The 23,028-nt window shown below is 39.0% G+C and overlaps 2 protein-coding genes across 6 annotated transcripts; one reads left to right on the plus strand and one right to left on the minus strand.

Annotated features, from left to right (window-relative positions):
• The first annotated feature begins 282 nt into the window (after positions 1-282).
• LOC135108199 (uncharacterized) lies at positions 283-19,774 on the plus strand. Of its 4 annotated transcripts, XM_064018993.1 has the most exons (10): positions 283-480; positions 1,725-1,788; positions 3,881-3,962; positions 14,341-14,718; positions 14,844-15,064; positions 15,177-15,318; positions 15,685-15,805; positions 16,102-16,235; positions 18,381-18,510; positions 19,448-19,774. In XM_064018993.1, exons 4-10 carry the CDS (start codon positions 14,448-14,450, stop codon positions 19,530-19,532), a joined length of 1,104 nt encoding a protein of 367 aa, XP_063875063.1. In that variant the 5' UTR covers positions 283-480; positions 1,725-1,788; positions 3,881-3,962; positions 14,341-14,447; the 3' UTR covers positions 19,533-19,774. The 4 variants fall into 4 exon arrangements, with proteins under 4 accessions (XP_063875063.1, XP_063875046.1, XP_063875052.1 ...); XM_064018976.1 differs by lacking the exons at positions 283-480; positions 1,725-1,788; positions 3,881-3,962 and adding an exon at positions 8,426-8,585; XM_064018982.1 differs by lacking the exons at positions 283-480; positions 1,725-1,788; positions 3,881-3,962 and adding an exon at positions 8,426-8,585 and having other exon boundaries at positions 18,399-18,510.
• LOC135108188 (uncharacterized) lies at positions 11,214-14,087 on the minus strand. 2 transcript variants are annotated; one of them, XM_064018963.1, is made up of 6 exons: positions 13,917-14,083; positions 13,220-13,618; positions 12,883-13,124; positions 12,637-12,805; positions 12,353-12,486; positions 11,214-12,233 (listed from the first exon to the last, which is right to left on the minus strand). In XM_064018963.1, the coding sequence occupies exons 1-6, from the start codon at positions 13,987-13,989 to the stop codon at positions 11,931-11,933; spliced, it is 1,320 nt and encodes a 439-aa protein (XP_063875033.1). In that variant the 5' UTR covers positions 13,990-14,083; the 3' UTR covers positions 11,214-11,930. The 2 variants fall into 2 exon arrangements, with proteins under 2 accessions (XP_063875033.1, XP_063875038.1); XM_064018968.1 differs by having other exon boundaries at positions 11,968-12,233; positions 12,388-12,486; positions 13,917-14,087.
• Positions 19,775-23,028: the final 3,254 nt, after the last annotated feature.

The raw sequence follows: 23,028 nt of genomic DNA on the forward strand, positions 1-23,028 counted from the left end.
AAAACTGCTCTGTATTTAGTTAAAAGATTTTGATCACTGAAAAAAAAAAAAAATAGAGAAAAAATAAATGATAATAATAATAATAATAATAATAATAATAATAATAATAATAATAGTAATAATAATAATAATAATAATAATAATAATAATAATAATAATAATAATAATTATAATATGTAGCAAGTGATGTGGTCCTTCAGCAGAACCAGTGTCGCGAATATCGGTAAAGGGTAGTATGTGACAGCAACCACGTGTAGAGGGTTGCTGTAGCCATGAGGCTGCTTTCAACTTCCCTCCAGCTGTATCAAGGAAGCTCAATATTCTATAGCTTCCTTGGGGTGTACTAAGTCCTGCAACGATGACCATCCTGGAGGCACAGCAAGGGCTGAGAGGGGGCATCATGAGGTAATCACTGACCTGCTTCACCCAGAGATGTGTCCTGTGCTGGGCTGCTGCTCCTACCTGGGGGAATTACCGCAGGTGAGCTGCACTCTGCTCTGGTCTCCTTACCTATAACTGGCGAGCATTTGCCGTCATTTGATATACACCCTCTGTAATGTCATTTCAACATATTCCCTTCCTCGTCCTTCACTAGTGCACCTTCAGATACCCAGCCTCTCTTTGTGCAAAGATTCAATATTTAGACCCTCAGAATTTTTTTCTATTTATTTATTTATTTATTTATTTTTTTATGAAACTATTTGCATATAGATTTTTATGTGTTTTCAACAGGGTTGTTCAACCCTGTATGTGTATGTGTTGTTATTGTTTGCTGTTGTTGTGAAGGAATAACCTGTGCATTATATTATGACATTTACTTGCATCAAATTCCATTTCCCAACTTGTACTTTACTCTTATTTATTTGAATTATTTTACAGATCCTCTCAATCTTTGTGGTTATTTATCTTGATAATTTTACATCACCAAAAAATAGACATAATGGAACTACTTACTCCTCTTGGTATATAAATTATAAATTGCATAAAGGTGTTGAAAATATCATTAATAAGATCAGATAAGATTCCATCCTTCTTTTTGTGTGTGTGAAAATAATCACAGTTGTATTTTCCTGAAAACCAAATCAGATTGTTCAACAGCTTGCAACAAAGCAAAGTTTCTCCTCACACACACACACACACACACACACACACACACACACACACACACACACACATATATATATATATATACATATATATATATATATATATATATATATATATATATATATATATATATATATATATATATATATATATATATATATATATATATATATATATTATATATAATGTAGTTTTATTTTTTTGCTTTTAATTCACAAGCACTGTCATGGTTCACAGCCAAGACTGTACTTAGTTAAGTTTTTCTGTATGTATTGATTATTAATTTTCCAATAAATTAGATGTAAGTGTGAGTCTGTTGATATTTTTGTGGAAGTTACTTTTTTTTTATCAGTATTGTTATTAATATCATTCTAGTTTTTTTGTAGGAGAGCTCCATTTCTTTTTTACGCAGTCCTTAACTTGATGGAGTTCAAGGAGAGGAGGATTTTCTGCCTTATTTATTTATTATTTTTTTTTATGCAGTATCTACTAAATAATGTAAAACAAAGACTTAATTTCTTTAATTCTAAACATTTTGAAAAGTGAGGTCTCAGGATGCCTCAGAAAGTTTCTAAAATAGTTGTTTATGTCTTTCTTCACTTTTACATCGGTTTCAGAGTGTTTCTAGTAACCAGAGGCAGTAAATAGAGTGTCTACTGAATTTCTAATGGAACAAACAAGGTAATGGCACAGTTTTTCTATATAGAATTTTAATTGCAGCATTTGGCAGCTACATTAGAGAGAGAGAGAGAGAGAGAGAGAGAGAGAGAGAGAGAGAGAGAGAGAGAGAGAGAGAGAGAGAGAGAGAGAGAGAGAGAATCTGATCTTGATACTTAAAGAAGTACAGGGAATTAAAAATTAATAGAAAAGATCTCTCCTTGGTAAATGGAAGAGCAAGAGGTCATAAATGATCATTCAGGAAGATTATATGGCCAAATAATGTAAATAATGTAAGGCAGGAGAGAGGACTAGCATACAAGATGTTTTTTGGTACTTGTTGACAACCTGTCATGTCTTGGGCCCTTGGGTATGTCAAGATCATGTTGACTACTCCCACTGTAGTGTCATTCTGTTTCAGGATATGCTCAACTGCATTATAATTCACGTAATTTGATGACTTATTGTGACTTATTATAATAACTTCTTTTGATGTCAACAGATTGTGATTCCATTACCTAATAGCATAAATGATGTATAATATATAATTAATATATGTAATGCCATTAGAATGTTTCCTTAATACTAGCATTTTAGAACAAACTTCTTTTCCAGAGAGTGTTGGACAAACCCCACTCAGACATACATAAATGTATTATACCATTATATTGCACATATTACTTAATGGGGATCTTTACTGCTTGTCACCAATGCAATGTCCCCCATAGGCTTTTCATAGAGAACACAAAGAAATTTGAAGGTAGGATGAATTTACTATGAGAGGTGTTCAAGCTCTCACTGGTACCTTAGACTTCTAGACCAAAATGCCCCTCTCACATGACACCACCAATGGCTGCCACCAGCAGCTGCCATAGTCTGCAATGGAGCCATTCATAGGAGGCCACCGCGGTTGCCCAGGCAGGCAACCACCGCCAATGGTGGCATACCCTCTCAACTAGTGGCTGTCACATGCAGTGACTGCCACACACTGTTGGGCATTGTTTCAAATGGGAGCTTTCACATAAAGCCACAGAGTGATGCCATTGTCATCCATAATCTTCATTGTTAAGCCAGATTTGGAAAGAACCATACATTTGTGATGGAGGAGGAAAGATAATGGGGAAGGTGAACACAATACCTTATTTGTGAAGTAGAAAAATGCCCAGCAATTTGGTATCCATCCAGTGAAATTTACAGCAATGACACTAATAGGAGGAATGCCTGAGGTTGAAAAGCTCCTTGAATGAAAGTTCGCTCAAATGAAAGAAATTAAAGATTTTTTTTCTCATTAGCACTTAATTCACTGTAAAGTGTATTATGTATGTAGGCCTCTGTCCTATTCTTCATGATAGAATCTGATGCACATGTATTGTCTTTTGTGGGCATCTCTTCTTTCTCCTGGTCAACAAAGCATAGAGAAGCAGCTCCTTTGCTGCTATTACTTTGACTGATAAGCATGAGAATGGATGGCATGAATCATTGGCAGTGGTTGTTTACAGGTACCAAACCCTTTCACAATGGGGGTAACCAGTGGTTCTATGTGAAGGTGACCTAACCATTGTCAGGTCTCAAGATAATCTGTACCTCAAGTCACTACAGTGGTTGATGATTTGTAACCATGTTCACTCTTTTATTTGTGCCATTGTTTTTGCCCTTCACTTTGAGGTTTTGGCATTTTTATATCACAATTTCTCTTGTAAGTTTTTTTTTGCATACTCATTATTTTCCTCCATTCCTTATTACACAGTAATCATTTTTTATTTTTCATTTATTTCTTTATTACATTTTATTCTCTCTCTCTCTCTCTCTCTCTCTCTCTCTCTCTCTCTCTCTCTCTCTCTCTCTCTCTCTCTCTCTCTCTCTCTCTCTCTCTCTCTCTCTCTCTTTCTCTCTCTCTCTCTCTCTCTCTCTCTCTCTCTCTCTCTCTCTCTCTCTCTCTCTCTCTCTCTCTCTCTCTCTCTCTCTCTCCTCAACTCAACTCAACTCATTTTCTGTGGTCGATCTTGTTCATTTCTTCTTTTCCCAGGTAACCTTTCATGTCTCCCTAAACCTTATCCCTTGTTGTATCCAAGGCCTTCAACCATTCTTACACTTGCCTTTATTTCCTCCTCAACAGCAGTGTTGTCTCAAGTCACTATTAATTCTGGCCTTTCACCAGAAGAGAGGTGCTCACATTCTCTGCTGACAATGAGGAAGAGGTGAGTTCTTTACTTTATTTTCTTAACAGTTATTATTGTTTTCATCCTTTTTTTCTCTTGGTTTGTTGCTATTGTTTTTGCTTTCCTTTCATTTTTTTTTCAAAATCCTTACTTATGTATTGTGGCTATTTATTTTAAATCTGGTTAACTTAGATCAGTTAATGAAATTATTTCAGTCTGATCATTCAAAACAAATGCAGTGATTTGAATTGTTGCATATTTGTGAATGCAGAGGAAAACAACAACTGACTTTCTTTGCTTATATTTAGCTCCAAATCCTTTGCCAGATTTTAAATGTAATTCATCAAGGTATGTGGACTCTTGGTCTTCTATGTTAAAAGGGGGAGCAAGGTTATTTGAAAAATGTAAAAGTTTGGGTCTCTAGTGAATGTTGAAAAAAAGCAGGAAGTAAAGAAATATTTTATTGTGCCCCGTAAAACTGTTTCATACAATGGCTCAGTAAGATTTTCTATTTTTACAAATGTGTAAATAAAATGTCATTCAGCTTATATATATATATATATATATATATATATATATATATATATATATATATATATATATATATATATATATATATATATATATATATATATATACAAGCTGAATGACATTTTATTTACACATTTGTAAAAATAGAAAATCTTACTGAGCCATTGTATGAAACAGTTTTACTGTTTATATATATATATATATATATATATATATATATATATATATATATATATATATATATATATATATATATATATATATATATATATATATATATATATATATATATATATATATATATATATATATATAATTTTTTTTTTTTCTCTCCAAGTTCTTGTTTAGATTTTGAAAGCTTTAGTAAACTGGATCCAGAAAGTCAAAAGTCCATTGTATTACCAATGTAACATCTTCAACCATTTTAGTGATGGGACAGTGATAGTCATAGTAAGGTAAACTTCATGAAAGCCATGTTGATCATTACAACTTAGTTACACATTATGAGATGTAGGGTACATTGAGTGTCCTGTTAGGGATTGATACCCAGGCATTTCCTTTCATGGTCAACAACCTTTAGATAGATTTTATATTGTTTAGAAACCAACTATTACACTGGTTGTATTGCTGGAGAACCTTTGAGAAAATGTGAAGTTTGAAGAAAACAAGTAAATATAAAGCAATAGGGGTTGGAGGGAAAGGTGATAAATCCAAGGCTATTATGAAGAGAACTAGCAAATAATAATAGTAATGAAAATAATACATACTCTGTTTACCCTTTTATATGTTGTGCAAAAAAAACTTGGTTTGTTATTGATCATATTTATACTCTTATCTTGAGGTTTACTGTACAGGTTGTTTTGGCTTTCTGACTGATTTTAAGTATGCAAAGTATTCATGCAGCAGGTGCATTCCTTTCATCCTAATTTTTTTAGAAGTTCCATAACATTTATCTTGTACAACTCCTCTAGTGGTGTCACAGATGTTCCAAGCATTTTTGCTTCTTTTACTGTTTTGGTGAGTTTATTCTTGTGTTTACCTGTAAGAGTGTTGAATCATGTTATTGAAAAAACTTTTGCTGATTTGTATAGTAATAGCAGTGTACCCACTGTACCATCTCAAGCTTTATGTTGCTGCTTCCTGAAAGTTTGCTGTCCATCATGAATCCTAAATATTTGTATTCATTTACTCTGTCCACTTTTCGAGATTTGATTATAAGGTGTGCTGGAGGGATCTCATTTTTCCTGAAGGCATGATCACCACCTTAAGATCTAAAAGTTTGTCAGACACACCATAATATAAACTGGTTCACATGGTTAAGACATTCACTGTCATTGCCATGTGTTATTCAACCAACTATAACAGTATTATCTGTATATTTCATAACAGTGATATTTTTATAGATGACTTGACAGTGATTACCGTCATTAATATACCTGCACAAAACCTGCTTGACCATCCTCTCTTACCATACCAAAATATTATGCATGTAAGTGTCAGAGTCACAGCCCTAGTCATTGTTAACCTTAGGAGATTGAGTTTTTGGTACAGGGATGTTTTTTGATAGTGTCCATGTTGCTGGTACTTTTCCAATGTTAAGTGACATCAGAAAAAATGTATGTGAAAGGAATGCTAATTGCTCAGCACATGTCTTTTGTAGTCTAGGACTCACATTCTCAGGATCATATGTTTTTCTAGGTTTTGCTCTTTTTAAAGGTTTACAGACCTGAAGTAATATTTCAGTATTTATAAATTTACGTACTGAACAGTAAATTTAAATTGAAGATATTAATTTAGCTATAAGAAGAGGAAACTTAGTAAGGTGTATGCTGTGCCTGGAAGCACCAGGTATTTGTCTGAATAGGAGAAGAAAAGCTAAGTAGTGGTAGGATAGTTAGGATCTGCTAACTCCACAGGAACCATGGATAGTACATTGAATGTCTTATTAAGCCTTGATTAGCAGCAGCTCTTTGTCATGACAAGAGAATCACCTATGGAAAGTATTAGTATATTATATTTTTATTCCCCCCAAAAATCCACCATATTACTCTTTTATACTGTGTTCACTATCATATAGACACCATCTAAGAACTGGTGATATATATATATATATATATATATATATATATATATATATATATATATATATATATATATATATATATATATATATATATATATATATATATATATATATATGCCTTGGTTTGCCACTGTTATCCCACCTTCGTGTATACAGGACGGGGAGGGGTTGGCGGCAATAATTGCTCCTTGAGAGAGAGAGAGAGAGAGAGAGAGAGAGAGAGAGAGAGAGATTTGATTTAATGCTTTTATTCACAAAAAAAATACAATATAATTTGTAAAAAAGACTGTTGATCCCTGATGGACAGTCTTATCAGGATGATGTTTGATTACATAAATAAATTAATGTAAAATCACAGCATTTGTAGGCACTAGTTTTATTTGAGGCACCATTCGTTACTGCACTATCACAAACGTGCTTGTGCAGTAACGAATGGTGCCTCAAATAAAACTAGTGCCTATAAATGCTGTGATTTTACATTAATTTATTTATGTAATCAAACATCATCCTGATAAGACTGTCCATCAGGGATCAACAGTCTTTTTTACAAATTATGTTGTATTTTTTGTGAATAAAAGCATTAAATCAAATCTCTCTCTCTCTCTCTCTCTCTCTCTCTCTCTCTCTCTCTCTCTCCTTCAAGGGGCAATTATTGCCGCCAACCCCTCCCCGCCCTGTATACACGAAGGTGGGATAGCAGTGGCAAACCAAGGCATATATATATATATATATATATATATATATATATATATAGAGAGAGAGAGAGAGAGAGAGAGAGAGAGAGAGAGAGAGAGAGAGAGAGAGAGAGAGAGAGAGAGAGAGAGAGAGAGAGAGAAACTAGGAAGCCATGACAACTGATAACCAGTTGCCGATTTCTCGAATATTCTTCGGGTAGCACATGTGGCGCAATACTGCTCTGATTTTGAGGAAACAATATATTAGTCCTGCGTCATTTCCTCTTGTTGCATTTCCTCTTGTTGCTTGAATATCGTCTTTAGGATTTACTAAGGAAAGGACAGTGAGGTGGAAGAGTGTGAAGAAGAAAAGAAAATTAGTTGAATTCAGATGGTGACTGGGAAAAGAAAAAAATTAATTATGTCCTTGTTTCAGGTCTGCTCTCATACCTTTTCAGACACCCACCTTCTCTTTTCTTTCCTTCTTTTGTACCCTAAAACCCCGTGTTCTTTCGTTGATTTTATTCCAGTATACTTTGTAAGTGGTCCCGCTGCTGGAGTCGCCTGTCGATTAATGCCTGATCCTCTCTCCCTTCCGTTCCCTCTAGTTTCACACACACACACACACACACACACACACACATTATTATTATTATTGTTGTTTTTATTTATTTTTTTTCACATTTGACCATTTATTGTATAGTAACTAAAACTGATAAAGCCACATGAGCAGGTTGGCTTTTTTCCTTGCCCTCCGCCTCTACTAAACCCCATGGATCTGATATACCATAGAATCTTCCAGAGTAAAAAAGAAAAAAAAAAAAAAGCGAAAAATTAAGGAGTCTTAGGAAAATTTACTTTTTGTTATAAAATAAATATCGTTAGTAGTGACAGGATCCTGTTATTATGAAGTATTTTGTGTGCTGGGTCTTTATCATGAAAGGAAATGTGTGTAAATTATGTATCTCGGAAATTCTTCCACATTCTCGAAGACTGATGTAGCACCCTTACCCTTATCTTGTGTAAATGCCAGATATATTAAGAACGATTTGGTTCTTGTATTTTTATTGTAATATCTAAAGTTATTATTCTTGCGCTATAGTTGAAAATGCCTATTGAAAATATGGCAATCTAGGAAATTTTGTCAGTCTTGAAAAAACGTTCGGTATCAGTCGTGGAATATCTGAGAGCTTCTCAAGGCTAGCCCACGTGACAGCTCGCGGTCAGTCCCGTCCGTACAGCAATATCGACAAGGTGTGTCTTCGAAGACCTCTATAATGGCCGGTTGTACCATAAGGATAATCGCCTTACTTGCGACGATATTGATTTTGGTTAAAGGAAAGGCGTTGCCTGACTCTAAATGCAATTCAAAAGGTAAGTCAGTGGATTGAAATAATGGACTGAGTTAATGGTTAATGGATGCAGTTGGTATGACGTAAGTGTCATGCAAGAGTGTTGAGTTAATGGTTAATGGTTGCAGTTGGTATGGCATAAGTGAGCCATGCTAGAGTGTTCGAGTTAGTCACTGTTAGCGGTTTGAGCGTTTAAGGTAATGGATCTAGAAAGAAGTATTCTTCAGCAGCAGGAGAACGTTCACTTCTGTTGTGTGGAACGTCCGTGCGTTGGGACAGGCAGATGACGCAACTTATGGCACGGGGTCCATCAGACGACACGCGCTTTCAATAACGTTCTCGTGGATTTTACAGATCATACACATTGGAAGCCATGCACGAGCAGGAATTAGTGCCGGGTCATCAGGGAGCTTTAAGAGAAGATTAGACAGATTTATGGATGGGGATGATAGGTGGAAATACGTAGGTACATTTCATACAGGGACTACCACGTGGAGGTCTGATGGCTTCTTGCAGCTTCCCTTATTTTCTTATGTTATGTTCTTATATTGAAGAACGACGATGACATGGCAGTTAAAAATAGTCACCAATAACCAGCAGCCTATGCCTGAGGACTAACGCTTTGAGGAACAGTTGTCCCACTGCTCTCACAGTTCCACTTTTCACTCACAACTTAAGACCTTACTATCTGTCATCTTGAAAATCCTTACAACCACTGCCATGCCTTAGGCACGCCGGCCGGCCTTCTGCCAGATGCCTCTACACTGTAGAGGCATCTACAGTGTAGAGTTTTCTCGTGTACTTGATAAATGTTTTAGCCATGTCCATGTTACTCGAACTATTTGCATTATTTTTGTTCATGAACCATATTATCATTGATTATCACTTTTCGTTTCGTTCCCTCCTATTTTAGTTCATTCACATACCTTTGTGTGTGTGTGTGTGTGTGTGTGTGTGTGTGTGTGTGTGTGTATGTGTGAGTGCTTATGGCGCATTTGTGCCGCAGCTTTTCAGTGAGGCTTGGATGGTCGTCCTATTTTGTTGGTCGGGCCCCGACCGTAGTACGGCGCAGACAGATTTTTAGAGTGCTGCCTTTGCAGTTAAAGGCAAGACTATTTAAACATAGCGACAGAATCCTACGAGCCTAGCTCGCTCAGGAGGGCCGTCAGCGCGGATCGGGCGGTGACGTCAGTTGCTCACCACCTAGCTGACCTCGTCTCAGAATTGAGTCATCCTCCTACCCTGAAGAATGGTGAGAGAGAGAGAGAGAGAGAGAGAGAGAGAGAGAGAGAGAGAGAGAGAGAGAGAGAGAGAGAGAGAAAATAACATGGAGAAAATGTGTAGAAATAATGGGTAATATGGCTAATGGCTGGCCGGCCCGTTTGTCGTATAAGTCCTGCTGCATGCTACTATAGAAAGAAAAATAAACATATCCCGTCGATACGATCCCTTTTCACACGATAGGAAGTTTACCGCAGTAGACTAATCAGTGAATAAAAGGAACGAGGAGAAGAGAGAGATAATAAATGGCTATTGTGTGAACACGGAAATTGTGTTTGAGAAGTAATACGTATTTTGGTTTTGATGATCCTAAATTCCTTATAATACAGTCAACACGTTTATTTACTATAGCTAGCACTCTTGTTTGCTCACAGACGACTGCTCCGAAAGTAAGTGACCGCTCCATATCTTGCCCAATACGTGTAAGTGAGGAATCTCTCTCTCTCTGGAAAATTCTACAAGATAAGGTGTCACACGCATTTACAGCCATTATTGTTAAGATACTGAGGAGAGATAATGACCTTCACATCCAACGTATCTGTTGAGTTGAGATGAGTAAAGGGTTATAAAAACTATCACTTATAGATCATATCTTTCTCATACAACAGTAATTTTCACACCATAGCCACTTATCCACTCAATTTCTCCTCCTCCTCCTCCTCCTCCTCCTCCTCCTCCTCCTCCTCCTCCTCCTCCTCCTCCTCCTCCTCCTCCTCCACTTACCTCTCAACCCTCCCCGGTCTCCCTGACGACGGGCACACGAGGAAAGAGTTCACCTTTTACTTCTTTGTAGATGCTTCTGACACTTAAAGGTAATGTTGATCACAGCAGAAGCAAGAGGTTGAGAAGGGCCGTATATTGTATTAACTTGTTGAGAGAGAGAGAGAGAGAGAGAGAGAGAGAGAGAGAGAGAGAGAGAGAGAGAGAGAGAGAGAGAGAGAGAGAGAGAGAGAGAATGTGTGTGTGTGTGTGTGTGTGTGTGTGTGTGTGTGTGTGTGTGTGTGTGTACCACTTCGTCACCACTGTCACTGCTCTCACCCACCACCACCACCACCACCACCACCACTACTTCGTCAACACTGTCACCACCACCGTCATTACATCACTACCATCAAGTCACCACTACCACCATCACATCACCATTATGTTACCATTACCACCATCCACTTCTGAATAAGATCCATGGTATTGATTCATGTTGTACATTACGCTTCCATTGAGAACAGTGAGCATTGCGTGGGTGTATACTGAATCAGTGGTGTGGGGCAGCTCTCACCATGCACATCTCACCAGGGCTTGTGTGTTGTGCATGGAAGACGGGAAAGAATTATCAGGAGAGAGAGAGAGAGAGAGAGAGAGAGAGAGAGAGAGAGAGAGAGAGAGAGAGAGAGAGAGAGAGAGAGAGAGAGAATATGTTTATCTTATCTCGGATGTAATGAGAAAAGATGGATGAGTGAAGGAATGGAGGAATAAAGGAAGATGGGAATGAGAAAGAGAATGAAAAGAGAGGGAAAAGAAGATGAAGTTGATTTGATGAAAGACTGTAACAATGGAGTCTTGGAGAGGGGGAGAACATGAAAAAGACATGGTAGAAAGATGGTAGAAAGAGGCGACTTTTCCTTTTTTTTTTTTTCACTTCCATAGTGTGTCAAGGCATTTTATTTAAAAGATATCCAAGTCGTGTACTCATTTATTCTAGAAAACGGCAACAAATTTTCTAATCTACACACATACGTAACACAAGCTAACACTTTCATCGTCAATAGAGATAATTTGGGAACATCTCCACGTACCCTCTGCCAGTTCTTTTATTCAGATGATGTTTCAAATTCTCGGCAGGATCTATTCCCAGCACTTTTCTTAGTAAATGTCGGTTTTCTCGTCGACAAAGACAAAGGATATAGACAGAATCGTTCCCGCTGAGCGTGTTAGATTAACGATATAGCTATAATAAGCATAGGTAGGCAGGATTTGATTAATTTCTAGATGATAAATTACTACATCTAGATTTTTAACTTTGCATTATGTTCGGGTGTGATACGTCATCGTCCCCAGTGACTCATCAGCTCCTGTCAGCGCTGCTGACTCAGCGAAAATGAAAGTGTAGATATTCGTAATCGTCCTCGCTGGTGAACGAATCCTCTGGTGTCCGTGTGCTTTTTGTGGTTGCTAATTCGACCACCTCCTCGTAAATGTGTTCTGGGCTAGGATACGGGGATGATAGGGAAGAAGTGGCCTGCCAGGGGGCGGGAACAGGTCGGGGCTCAAGATACTGTGGCTCGTACTGGGATGAGGTCTCTTCCTGCGACCCACCTTGATAAGGAACTACCAACATCGTTTGTCCGGCTGCCGCTGCCATCGTTGTTGTCGCCTTCGCTCTGCGAGGCATCTACAGACAGATTAATTATGAATTAGCCGTTATTTCTATGTGAGATACTGTTATTTAGGACCACGGTAATCATACAGTGGGAATGAAGAAGCACAGACAGTGTTGAGCGTCAGTCTAACCTCCCGAGTCATCAAGAGACGTGACGTACACGCACCCAGACCTACACCAGCGAAGAGCAGCCCCGCTGTGGCACCAAGTAGTACTGGCCAACCCACAGCGATTGGACGTGGAGGTGAAGTAGGGACAACGTGATCTACGATGCCATCCATTGGGGGAATCCCACCAAAAAGGAAAATATCACTACACAAACAGCAACAGCAAAAACAATAACAAAACAACAACATTCACATCTGAAGGCAAAATGTTCTCTCTCCTCACGTCGAGGCAGAGATGCGCGCCTTACCACAGGAGGTGCACGGCAGTGGCAGTGAGCTTTGGCGACTGGCCGTAGTGGTGGACAGGTGAAGTTGTTGCACCACGTGGAGGTCGTCGTCGCTAAAACTGGTGAACCTTAGGGATGCTACGGGACCGCCTGTCGCCACCTCCACTACACCCAAGACATCCTCTGTCACCTAGAGATGAAAGACAGTGACTATGATGTCCATCCTCTCAGGAAGTGTAGCAATAAGTGAATAAGGACCAGCCTTACTAGGTATGGCAGGGTTGCTGGCTGTGTGTGGTCCAGTGTGAGGCGCAGCACAAGGGGCACAGGCGGCAGCGGGGCATCCAGGGTATCCACTATTTCCGCTGTCACGTTGATGTTTGTATCTGCCAGCGTCAGCATCAGCAGTAGCGGTCTCGCGCCTATCACCGTGAATTGTAAAGGATTCAGCAGTGGCGGCAACATCACCTCCTTCACAGAACAGCTCTTGATGTGCCAGGTCGGAGTTACTGTGAAGGAAGAAGAATGTGGGTCATGATTTTAGCCGAACATGAACGATTATAGGTCGTTGCATCACCACTAGGCGGAAATGGAAATCACTTACAAGTGTGGCAGGACGTGTTGAAGTGAGAGACTACCACAGACAGCCATTCAACTGCGAAGGGAACTAGGGAACCGCCCAGCCATGTGGTGCCGTGATCGTCAGTAAGAGTGAGGTTAAAGGTGTCTTTCCGTTGCGGTACCTGCAGGAAAAAACGCCTCCATCCAGGACTCACCTTCCCAGACACTTGCCCCTGCCACAAGAGTGAGTTAGAGGTGAGGCCCACGTGCGTGGCGGTAGCGTGCGTAGAGTTAAGCGTCACCTCTGTGTAGCTTCTTTTGGACTGCCCCAATGTTATATCCATGACGGAAGAGCCACGAGAAGCGGTGACGAATCCCCAGAAACCGAGGTCTTGCACGCGGTCCACCACTGTCAGGTTGAAGGATGGAGACACGAGACAGCCTGCACGTGGCCCGTACACCCGCAGTCAAGGAGGAAATGAATTGAGGACATGTTTTAGTATAAGGTTGTCTGGGAGGCTTTGTTATAGGTGACCGTAAGCTTTAAAAAGAGGAACACTACTTGATATATATTGAGCTGTGAGACTGATGCCTTCATCTTGTCATCACACACACACACACACACACACACACACACACACACACACACACACACACACACACACACACACACACACACACACACACACACACACGACTATGCAAAAAAAAATAAATCTTGTCATAGAAGAGAACCTTACCTGAGAAAATATTACCGTTCGCAGCAGAGTAAATCATCACCATCACCATATTTATCATCGTCGTCGGTCTCATCGTGACCACTTCTAGTCTTGTGAGACAGCTAATGAAGAGTGTTACACCTATCCCTTAGAGACTCTTGTCTGTAACTGCATAAAAGGCGACAAGAGCCTGTTGACGACTAAGGATGTGATAAACTTTGTCTTCGGGTTCATACATCCGGCATGTGTTGGTAGTTGGGGATGACATTTGTCTGTCTGTTATTTTATGTTATTATCTGTCTGTTATTATCTGTTATTTTATGCATTTTCATTTTTTGCTTTTTTTTACTATTCATTTAGGTTTTCATATTTATTATTTATTATTTATTTAATTAATTAATTTATATTTTATTTATTTATTTTTATTTATTTACTTTTTTTACAGATTTCTTAGTCAGGCATAGCATCGATGTTACCCCTCCCATCGACCAGAAGTTTTTCGCTTATATCACGGAGTGGCACCAACTCGTGTTCGTGTCCGAATTTGTTGAAATGAAGTATTCCCAAACACGGGACGGTATTAACCTTACCAACAGCAAGATCACACACTCTAAGGTTCGGAATGGCAAAACCACTGAGCATCCCCAGGATCTGCCAAAATCCATCCCCGAGGGCTGGAATATCATCATACTGACAGTTGCTGGAAGATCTCTCAACGTAGCACTTGTCCTGAGCGCGGGTAATGTGAACCTCCTCAACCTAACCTTCGACCACGACGTCAAAGAGATGTACATCGCAGGAAACTTTTCGCTTTGCCCTAAAGGTAAAGTGTGAACAATCAGCCCATTGAGTCCTTCCAGTTACACATTGTAGTCAATAAAAGAGGGAGCGGGGAAAGGGAGAGAGGGAGACTTTTATGCTTACCCAATATCTCTCCTTGTCACAAAGGATCGCCTGAATGGGAGGTACCTAAAGGAAAAGAAGTCACTGTACTACTCCACCCAGAAGACAGCGTAACAGAGCAGTGGATTGAAGTGATTGCTGGGACTTCGTCTAGTCCTTTTTTCAGGTTTCCTGATAAGGACAAGAAATTCCCTGTTCCTGCCAACAGTACCCTTAAGTGCCGTACCATCCTACGTGGGAACTACGCTATATTAACAGTGTACAAGGTGAGGAGCACGTAACAAGTGTGTGTGAAAGTGGCGTTCCTCCCATCAGATGAGATGTAATTTATACGCACACGTACGCGCCTTTTGAGTAAATACTTTACCTCTCTTCCAGAAAAATGGGAGTGACTACGTGGAGGTAGAAAGCAGTGTGATGCCCTTAACCGCCCCCAGGACCCTGGTAGTGGGCGACGCCTTGCTCGCCCGCCTCTTGTCTCATTTTCTTGCGCCCCCCGCCGACTTACCTACATGTACATGTACGTGTGTGTGTGTGTGTGTGTGTGTGTAGTGATGAGTGTACTGCTGTGTGATGGTGTACTGCTGTGTAGTTTTGGATCTACAGTTATATGCAGGAACACAATAGGTGGTCAGTGTAATGTAGTGAGGTGCGCCACAGTCCTGTGGTTTGGCGTAGTATGGTGAAATACGTAACTAAATAAGATTCAAATAATGGCGTAGTGTTGTTTTGCAGTACTTGTTGTGGTGTCCTTTATGTAATAATCGAATTTATGTGTCGCTTTTGTAGTGAAATAGTTGGATGGTGCGGTATGGTGTAGGAAAATGATAATATACAGTTATTATCCAGGTCTGATATCGAAACTAAGATTTTTTTTTTCATGCAGCTTACTTATGGTTACTGTCGGTATTTGGTGTGGTCATTGTCATAGTGCCCATCTATACACTGAAGAAAAAATGTAACAAGAACACCAATGACGACAGCGAAGCGGCCGATGTGAATGATAAGTAAGTTGTCTTTGTTCTTATTGTTTTTCTTATCCTTAACCCACCTCTCTCTCTCTCTCTCTCTCTCTCTCTCTCTCTCTCTCTCTCTCTCTCTCTCTCTCTCTCTCTCTCTCTCTCTCTCTCTCTGTGTGTGTGTGTGTGTGCGCAGTAAATTTATCAATGTGCGCAATGAATTTATCAAACAATTCTCTCTCTCTCTCTCTCTCTCTCTCTCTCTCTCTCTCTCTCTCTCTCTCTCTCTCTCTCTCTCTCTCTCTCTCTCTCTCTCTCACCCGGTTTTTCTCTAATCTCCACAGCGCACAAATGCCCCTGATGACCCAAAACAAGGAAATTACGAAGAATTTACTGATACTGGTTGGTCCAAATTGTATGCGCTCCTTGGTCAACATCCTTAATAAACATTGCCAGCAGGCTGCTCCCAGGATAAACGGTTAGTATGAAGAACTGAGTATTTGCGTTTTCACTTTCTCATTGTTGAATAATGATTCTCTTGGTGGTAACTGGTCTCTTTCAAAAGCTAACATTAACTTAGGCAATGTTTTATTCCTTCTCTTTATTCTACATTCTATCCTCAATGGTGTTGGATGGGGGACCCGTTAAACGTTGTCCATCGTTCCTTTTCTTCAAGTAGTGGTGGAACTCACAGGTGCAGCTCTAATTTGTTTCTTAGAGGGAGCAAGGTTTCTGTGGATGCTTCGCAACTGGCACCGAACTTAACCGCGGTTAAGTATGGTTAAAAGGAGCGCTCAGTGTTGCCCGGGTTGTGGGGTAGTCTTGTTAGGAAAAGGAATATATGCATGTTTGCTTAATTATCTATTAAAATTAAATCTTTTATTAATTTCTTTAAGTTTTATATAACTTAAAGTGTGTGTGTGTGTGTGTGTGTGAGAGAGAGAGAGAGAGAGAGAGAGAGAGAGAGAGAGAGAGAGAGAGAGAGAGAGAGAGAGACTTGGTAATATGAGTGAGCCTGCGTAGTTTGGTACTCTACTACTCACTTATATCAGCACAGTCTCTCTCTCTCTCTCTCTCTCTCTCTCTCTCTCTCTCTCTCTCTCAGCCAACAAGGAAATGGTGGAGAGGAAGTATGTTATCTGTTATTGTGACACTATATTTTGTTACATTTTCTGTTATTTCCTCCGTATCCTCATTTTCTCTACATTGTGATTATGTTGTTATCATAGTAACAGAAATAAGTATATATATATATATATATATATATATATATATATATATATATATATATATATATATATATATATATATGATTAATCAATTAATTTATTTATTCACATACTTTGTGCTTTTATCGATATTTTTCCCATCGAGGTTCACTAATTAGGTTACCAATGCAGTGAAGAGAGTGCTAGTAGCGGCACGGTCGCGTGATAATTATTTTTATATCAAGAAGCTTTGTGATGTAGATTATTGCACTGAGAACGCGTGTAGAAAGGCAAGAACTTCACATGAAGTGATTGTTGACGAGAAGAAAGTATTATTAGTAGAAGATGGAGGGAAATTGATAATTTTAGTATGGTTCTGAATTAGAAAGTCAGTCAGTATTTATCTTATTTTTTCCGTTGCAGTAATAATGTCAAATGGAGTAATAATGTCAAATGTGTTGTGCTTGGTTCTCGAAATTGAAAGTCATTTGGACTTTAACCTGTGGCTGATAGACCGCGCTTGAACACCTAAAGTGGACCACAAGTTGGGTACAATATTTCTTTCATTCGTAGAGTCCCGGGAGATAATGTGATTTAATATCTGTTTGGATTTCCCACCTCCATCCTGGTAATACCATATCTGATTATGAGTGTATTTATTAGGATGAAAGCCCATACACTGCTTTTCATGTACTGTGTATTTCACATCGTGGCTACTGCAACATGGATATTAAATGGTGGTATCATAACTGAATTTTCCAGGACGTCACATCATAGTTAAAATTCAGTTAATACCCCTGAGTAATGAGTAAACTTTGGGGTGGAAATTCTCGTAACTCGAGGCTTTTACCATACATGCATAAAAAAAAAAAAAAAAAAAGCCATACCTGTTTTGGGTCATCTGGTGTTCAGAGGAAGTGCAAGAAAAGAAGGTGACATCCGCGGGGGGGAAATATGACTAGAATATGAATGAGACGTTAGCCAAGGCCAGCTTATCCCATTCTTTTGACCTTGGTGAGAGCAACTTAATAGCCTTGGAGACGTCGGTGGTGAAGGGCGATTAGCTGCTGTTTGGGTGAGTGATATGAGAGAGATAATGACACGCTGTACTGATTCATACGTGTGTTCTACTTTGGATGGGATGGGACGGGATGACACGGCCGCTTGAGATTTTACGGTGAGGCGGCGTGTACGTACTACTATAGAATTAAGTAGAGGACTGTTTCAAAGATTGGATCAAAGGACTTTTTTTTTCTATATACATTTATCACATGTTATTCATTATATATTTGATTCATTATTTTGTTTCCCTATTTTTTTTTTCACTGTTCATAAGATAAAATTTCCTATTCACTTTCCATACTATAATACTTTTTTTCTTCATGTACCCACGACATAAATTTTCTTCCTTATAGTTTCATCCCTTCCCTTAGTCACAGTGCATGCCGTGAGAACGAACAACGGGCAAGAGGGACCTCGACAGTTGGACTTCATTCCCAGTGACCATAACAGTGTTCCATTAATGGAACACCAGCCCCATGAAGGGTAAGGCAGCGTGTGTGTGTGTGTGTGTGTGTGATTAATAATGGTGAGAAAAGGTGGAGGTAGCAGTGATAAGTGGGGTCTGTTGCGTAGTGTTTTAGGAGTACATAGATACACCATTAGAAGTTCGAGGTAGGTTCCAGTAATGCGGTTTACACCTCGTTGGGTACTGCCACGGTCTCGGTCATTCGGCTGACTGGACGCCTACCTAAAATACCACACACTCACGCCTGCAATGGTTTTCCTTTATTGTGATTTAAGCACCACCTGGAGTTTGGGCCTCTGTTGTATACTTGCTGTGACCGTGTCTGGGGAATCTAACTGCGCCTGTGAACAGCGCCCGCAAATAAACTCACGGCACCTGTCTGGAAGTTTATTTGCGGGCGCTGTTCACAGAGGCAGTTAGATTCCCCAGACACGGCCACAGCAAGTATACAACAGAGGCCCAAACTCCAGGTGGTGCTTAAATCACAATAAAGGAAAACCATTGCAGGCGTGAGTGTGTGGTGTTTTAGGTAGGCGTCCAGTCAGCCGAATGACCGAGACCGTGGCAGTACCCAGCGAGGTGTAAACCGCATTACTGGAACCTACCTCGAACTTCTAAAGGTGTATCTATGTACTCCTACGGTGTGATGCCGAAGATAGTACGTAGTCATGGTACTGGTAATGATGGTGGTTGTGCATGTTGTAGCTGGTGATAGTGATACAGTAAGGATGCAGGAGTATTGATAATAGTAGTACCAATGGGAATGGTAGTATAGTAGTACTGGATGTTGTAGCGATAAATAGAAATGGATTTGTGATGTTAATATTGGTATTGATGAGACACCCAGTTCAGGAAATACGTTTAACGGTGACACCGCCTTAAAACTTTGTGGAGGCTCAAATAGTCAGCAGTCTTTTGTGAGGCCAGACTGGATAACATGCTCTCTTAACACAGACCTGCACTCATCGAATTGACGGGAAGGATGAAACAGGAGGATTGGGAAGCCCTGCTGCAGGACGTCACGGCCTTGATAAAATAACCACAACGATTTTTTTTTAATTAGTGAGGGGAAGCAGAAAAGCGAATTTTCCTTCCGTTATATTTTATACGTTTCCTTTCATGTAAAACGATATTAGAGAATAAGAAAAAGTAATCAATATTATGGCAATAGCAGACATGTTAACAGTAATCAGATTAGATTAGATAACGGTTTTCTATATGAATTCTATATGAATTCTATATGAATTTATTCAGCTAAATAAAGTGTAATAGTGCAATTTTGATGTGTGCATTATTTTTCCTGAGGATATGCATTATAATATATGTCAAAATAAGATAATTTTTATGGCTCTTTACAACAATGTGGACTATGAAAGAGGACGCTCGTTTCTGCTTTGGGTTGAGCGTCACCTCAAAGGTGGCCAGTCTATACACACACACACACCCCGTACAGCTCTGTCAGTCTGCCTTATTGTACGCTGCACCATCCCTAGTATGCACGCACCTTTACATTATAAAAAGTCAGTTATACAGAACATTTGCAAGAGTAACAAAGTTGATCTGTACCTATTTGTATACACTATGCAGACTTGATACTAGCTGGATCACTGAGACATTGCAAAATCAAGTCCACTTGTGGCAACAAATTTTTGTGCTGAATTTACTTTGGTGGTTAGCGTGATTTATTTTTACAACTGCAGGCTTACAGTGCACCGTATTAGTAGTAGTGGTAGCAGTAGTAGTAACACTAGTAGTAGTAGTAGTACATAGTAGTTTCCAAGCTAAAAAATTACATGAAATAAAAAATATTTACAAAAAGCCAGTTAAAGTAGACAAAGAAGTTTGTTTACTTATGACCATCATCTTATGCTCATCCTAAATTCATGGGACAATTTTCTCTATTGTTTTAGTACATACCATTTGACTGAGCCATATTTGCTACTGCAGTATTTGTGAACAAGTTTATGTCTATTTCTCTCTTGCTTACATATGCATCCAAAACCCATTGCTATGAGCTTGACCCTGCTTATTCACTGAAAACACCTTATGCATTTCTCTTGTTAAGCCCTTATGCTCATTTGAGACTTCAGGTTGCTCTGCATTCTTCCTTCCTTCCTTCCTTCCAATAGAACATGGTATTACCATCCCAAAAAAATAGATCGATAAACCTCATCCATTACCTGTATTCTACTTCAGGGCTTCCGCTGAGGTAGCCTGTCAAATACTCTTCTAAAATTTAGGTTTCTAGTTTCATACTTGGTATTTTTATACTCCCTTACATGATTAAACATGAATAAGGAATGATCTACCCTGAGTGAACTTGCAGTTTAATCAGTGGATTTTTGCTGATATAGTCACATCCACTAACAGTAATCTGCATTGGTCTATACTGTATTTTGGCAAGACCACTAAATTGCCTTGTCCCAGTGACTCCACTTCCATCTGCAGAAAGGAGTACCCTTGAGTCGGAGGCTCAGAGCTCACTGATATCATGTGTATGTGTTCTTTCAGTGTGATTATTTTTCATTCATTGATGTTTCATATTCAAAGAATGTCAAGACATCACTGGAAAGCTGCTGAAAATACCCATGGATAAAATTACTCATTAAATTAATGCTCTGAGGTGAAATGGTTTAAAAAATACTGTACTTAGTTATAATTGAAAAGAAGTATAATTTGCCTCTTTTCTACAGGTTGTTTTCTTTATTTTCAATAGTAATGACTTCTAAAAGGATGCAGATTTTTATGCTTTTCTTGTATATTAATTTCATGTAATATGTGTGCAATTTTGTTTTAGGTGATATTAGCAAAAACCATTAAGATCTGATTACCCTCCACATCATGTTAAAAATACTGTAGTTATTTATTTATTTATTATTATAATTATTATTATTATTATTATTTTATTATTATTATTATTATTATTATTATTATTATTATTATTATTATTGTACTTGTTATTCATGAGCACTTCTTAGAGACAAAATTGCACACACAAAGTTTGTTAAAAGGCATAAAATTTACACTTTGGAAAATGCATTGCTTGAAAGAACAGTATACCCCAGGGAGAAATTCCACTCTTTTTTGCATTAACTGTTTTCAACACATCATTCTGCAAAACTAAGTGATGAAAGTTTTTAGTTTATGTATGAATAATATACAGTGCATTTTGCATTGACTGCTTAAGGGCATTTTAATGGTTCTAGTGACAGGTTAACAAGATTTTTGCATTATTAACAGGAGAAACATTCTTGAGAACCTGGCCAATCATCTCTGTGGCCTTTGACAATGATTATAGTGGGAAGGCAGAGCATTTCTGAATGTGGGCTTGTGTTGAGGGGAGGGAATGACATTGGAAAACCTCATTGTACTATATCTAGATTGCAGTGATTTGCATATTGTGCGCCACAACTATCACCAGAGTACGCCACCAAACTTTTTTAGATACGAACATATGTATTCTTACAGTAGGTCTGCACTACACTGACTGCAAGGTTTACAATCATTTGGTAGTGGGGCAGATGGTAATCAGGTCATATAGGTCTCAAAACAGATGAGCCTGAGTGCAAATAGGCCTCAAGACACTTGGTACCCAAATCACTTGGTTTCCAAAATGTCTCTAGACTCAAGACATTTGGACTGCAGGCAGCATTTGAATCTGCATACACTCATCAGAGCAGAAATATTCCATCAAGTTTTGCCAAAAGCTTGGTGATAATCAAGCTCAAGCTACTGAAAAAAATTCTGCAGGCCTTTGGCAATGATACCATGAGTCAGACTCAGATTAAGGAGTGGCACAACTGCCTCAAACATGGCCATATGTCAGTGGAGAGTGAGGCATGCTCAGGCTGGCCATCCATAAACAGAAACTAGGAGCTGATCGAGAAGATTTGGCAAATAGTAATGGAAGGCTGAAGTGCAACAATCCAGGAGATTGTTCAAGAAGAGGGAATAAGTACAGGATCAATGCATTCCATTTTAACAGGATTTTTGTGCATGCAGAGCAGTAGAAAGAACTCCACATGGAAATCGCTCAGGACATACTGGACTGTGCAAACCATGACCCACATTTCATGAAGACCATCATCCCTGATGATGAGACATGGGTTTATGGTAATGACCTGGAGACGAACTTCCAGTCTTCCTAATGGAAGCATCCTACACCACTAAGGGCCAAAAAAGCATGACAGGTTTGCAGCGATGTGAAGGTAATGTTAACATTATCTATTTATTTATTTTTGTTTACTTTTTTTTTCATGGTATTGTGCATCACAAATACACACTACAAGGTGAATCAATCAATAAGGAATACTAGCTGGAGGTTCTGCATCACATTCGTGTTGCTGTTCTTCAGATGGAGCCACACATATGGCTCATATGGCTGGCAAAGAATCGGCAACTTCACCACAACAATGTGCCTGCTTGTGATCCAAACTTGCCTGATCAAGAACAACACACCAGTTGTTTCACAGGCTCTCTATTCTCCAAACTTGGCACTGTGTGACTTCTGGCTCTCCTCCAAGCTGAAAACCATG

This window comes from Scylla paramamosain, chromosome 2 (genome assembly GCF_035594125.1).
Source record: "Scylla paramamosain isolate STU-SP2022 chromosome 2, ASM3559412v1, whole genome shotgun sequence".
Lineage (NCBI taxonomy): Eukaryota > Metazoa > Arthropoda > Malacostraca > Decapoda > Portunidae > Scylla > Scylla paramamosain.

Coding starts and splice junctions, on each gene's coding strand:
- LOC135108199 (XM_064018976.1), top strand. CDS start 8,489: ATGGCCGGTTGTACCATAAGGATAATCGCCTTACTTGCGACGATATTG. Junction 14,719..14,843: donor CTTTTCGCTTTGCCCTAAAG/GTAAAGTGTGAA, acceptor CTTGTCACAAAG/GATCGCCTGAATGGGAGGTA. Junction 15,065..15,176: donor CTATATTAACAGTGTACAAG/GTGAGGAGCACG, acceptor CCTCTCTTCCAG/AAAAATGGGAGTGACTACGT.
- LOC135108188 (XM_064018963.1), bottom strand. CDS start 13,989: ATGAGACCGACGACGATGATAAATATGGTGATGGTGATGATTTACTCT. Junction 13,619..13,916: donor GAACGGTAATATTTTCTCAG/GTAAGGTTCTCT, acceptor GGCCACGTGCAG/GCTGTCTCGTGTCTCCATCC. Junction 12,487..12,636: donor ACTGCCGTGCACCTCCTGTG/GTAAGGCGCGCA, acceptor ATGGCATCGTAG/ATCACGTTGTCCCTACTTCA.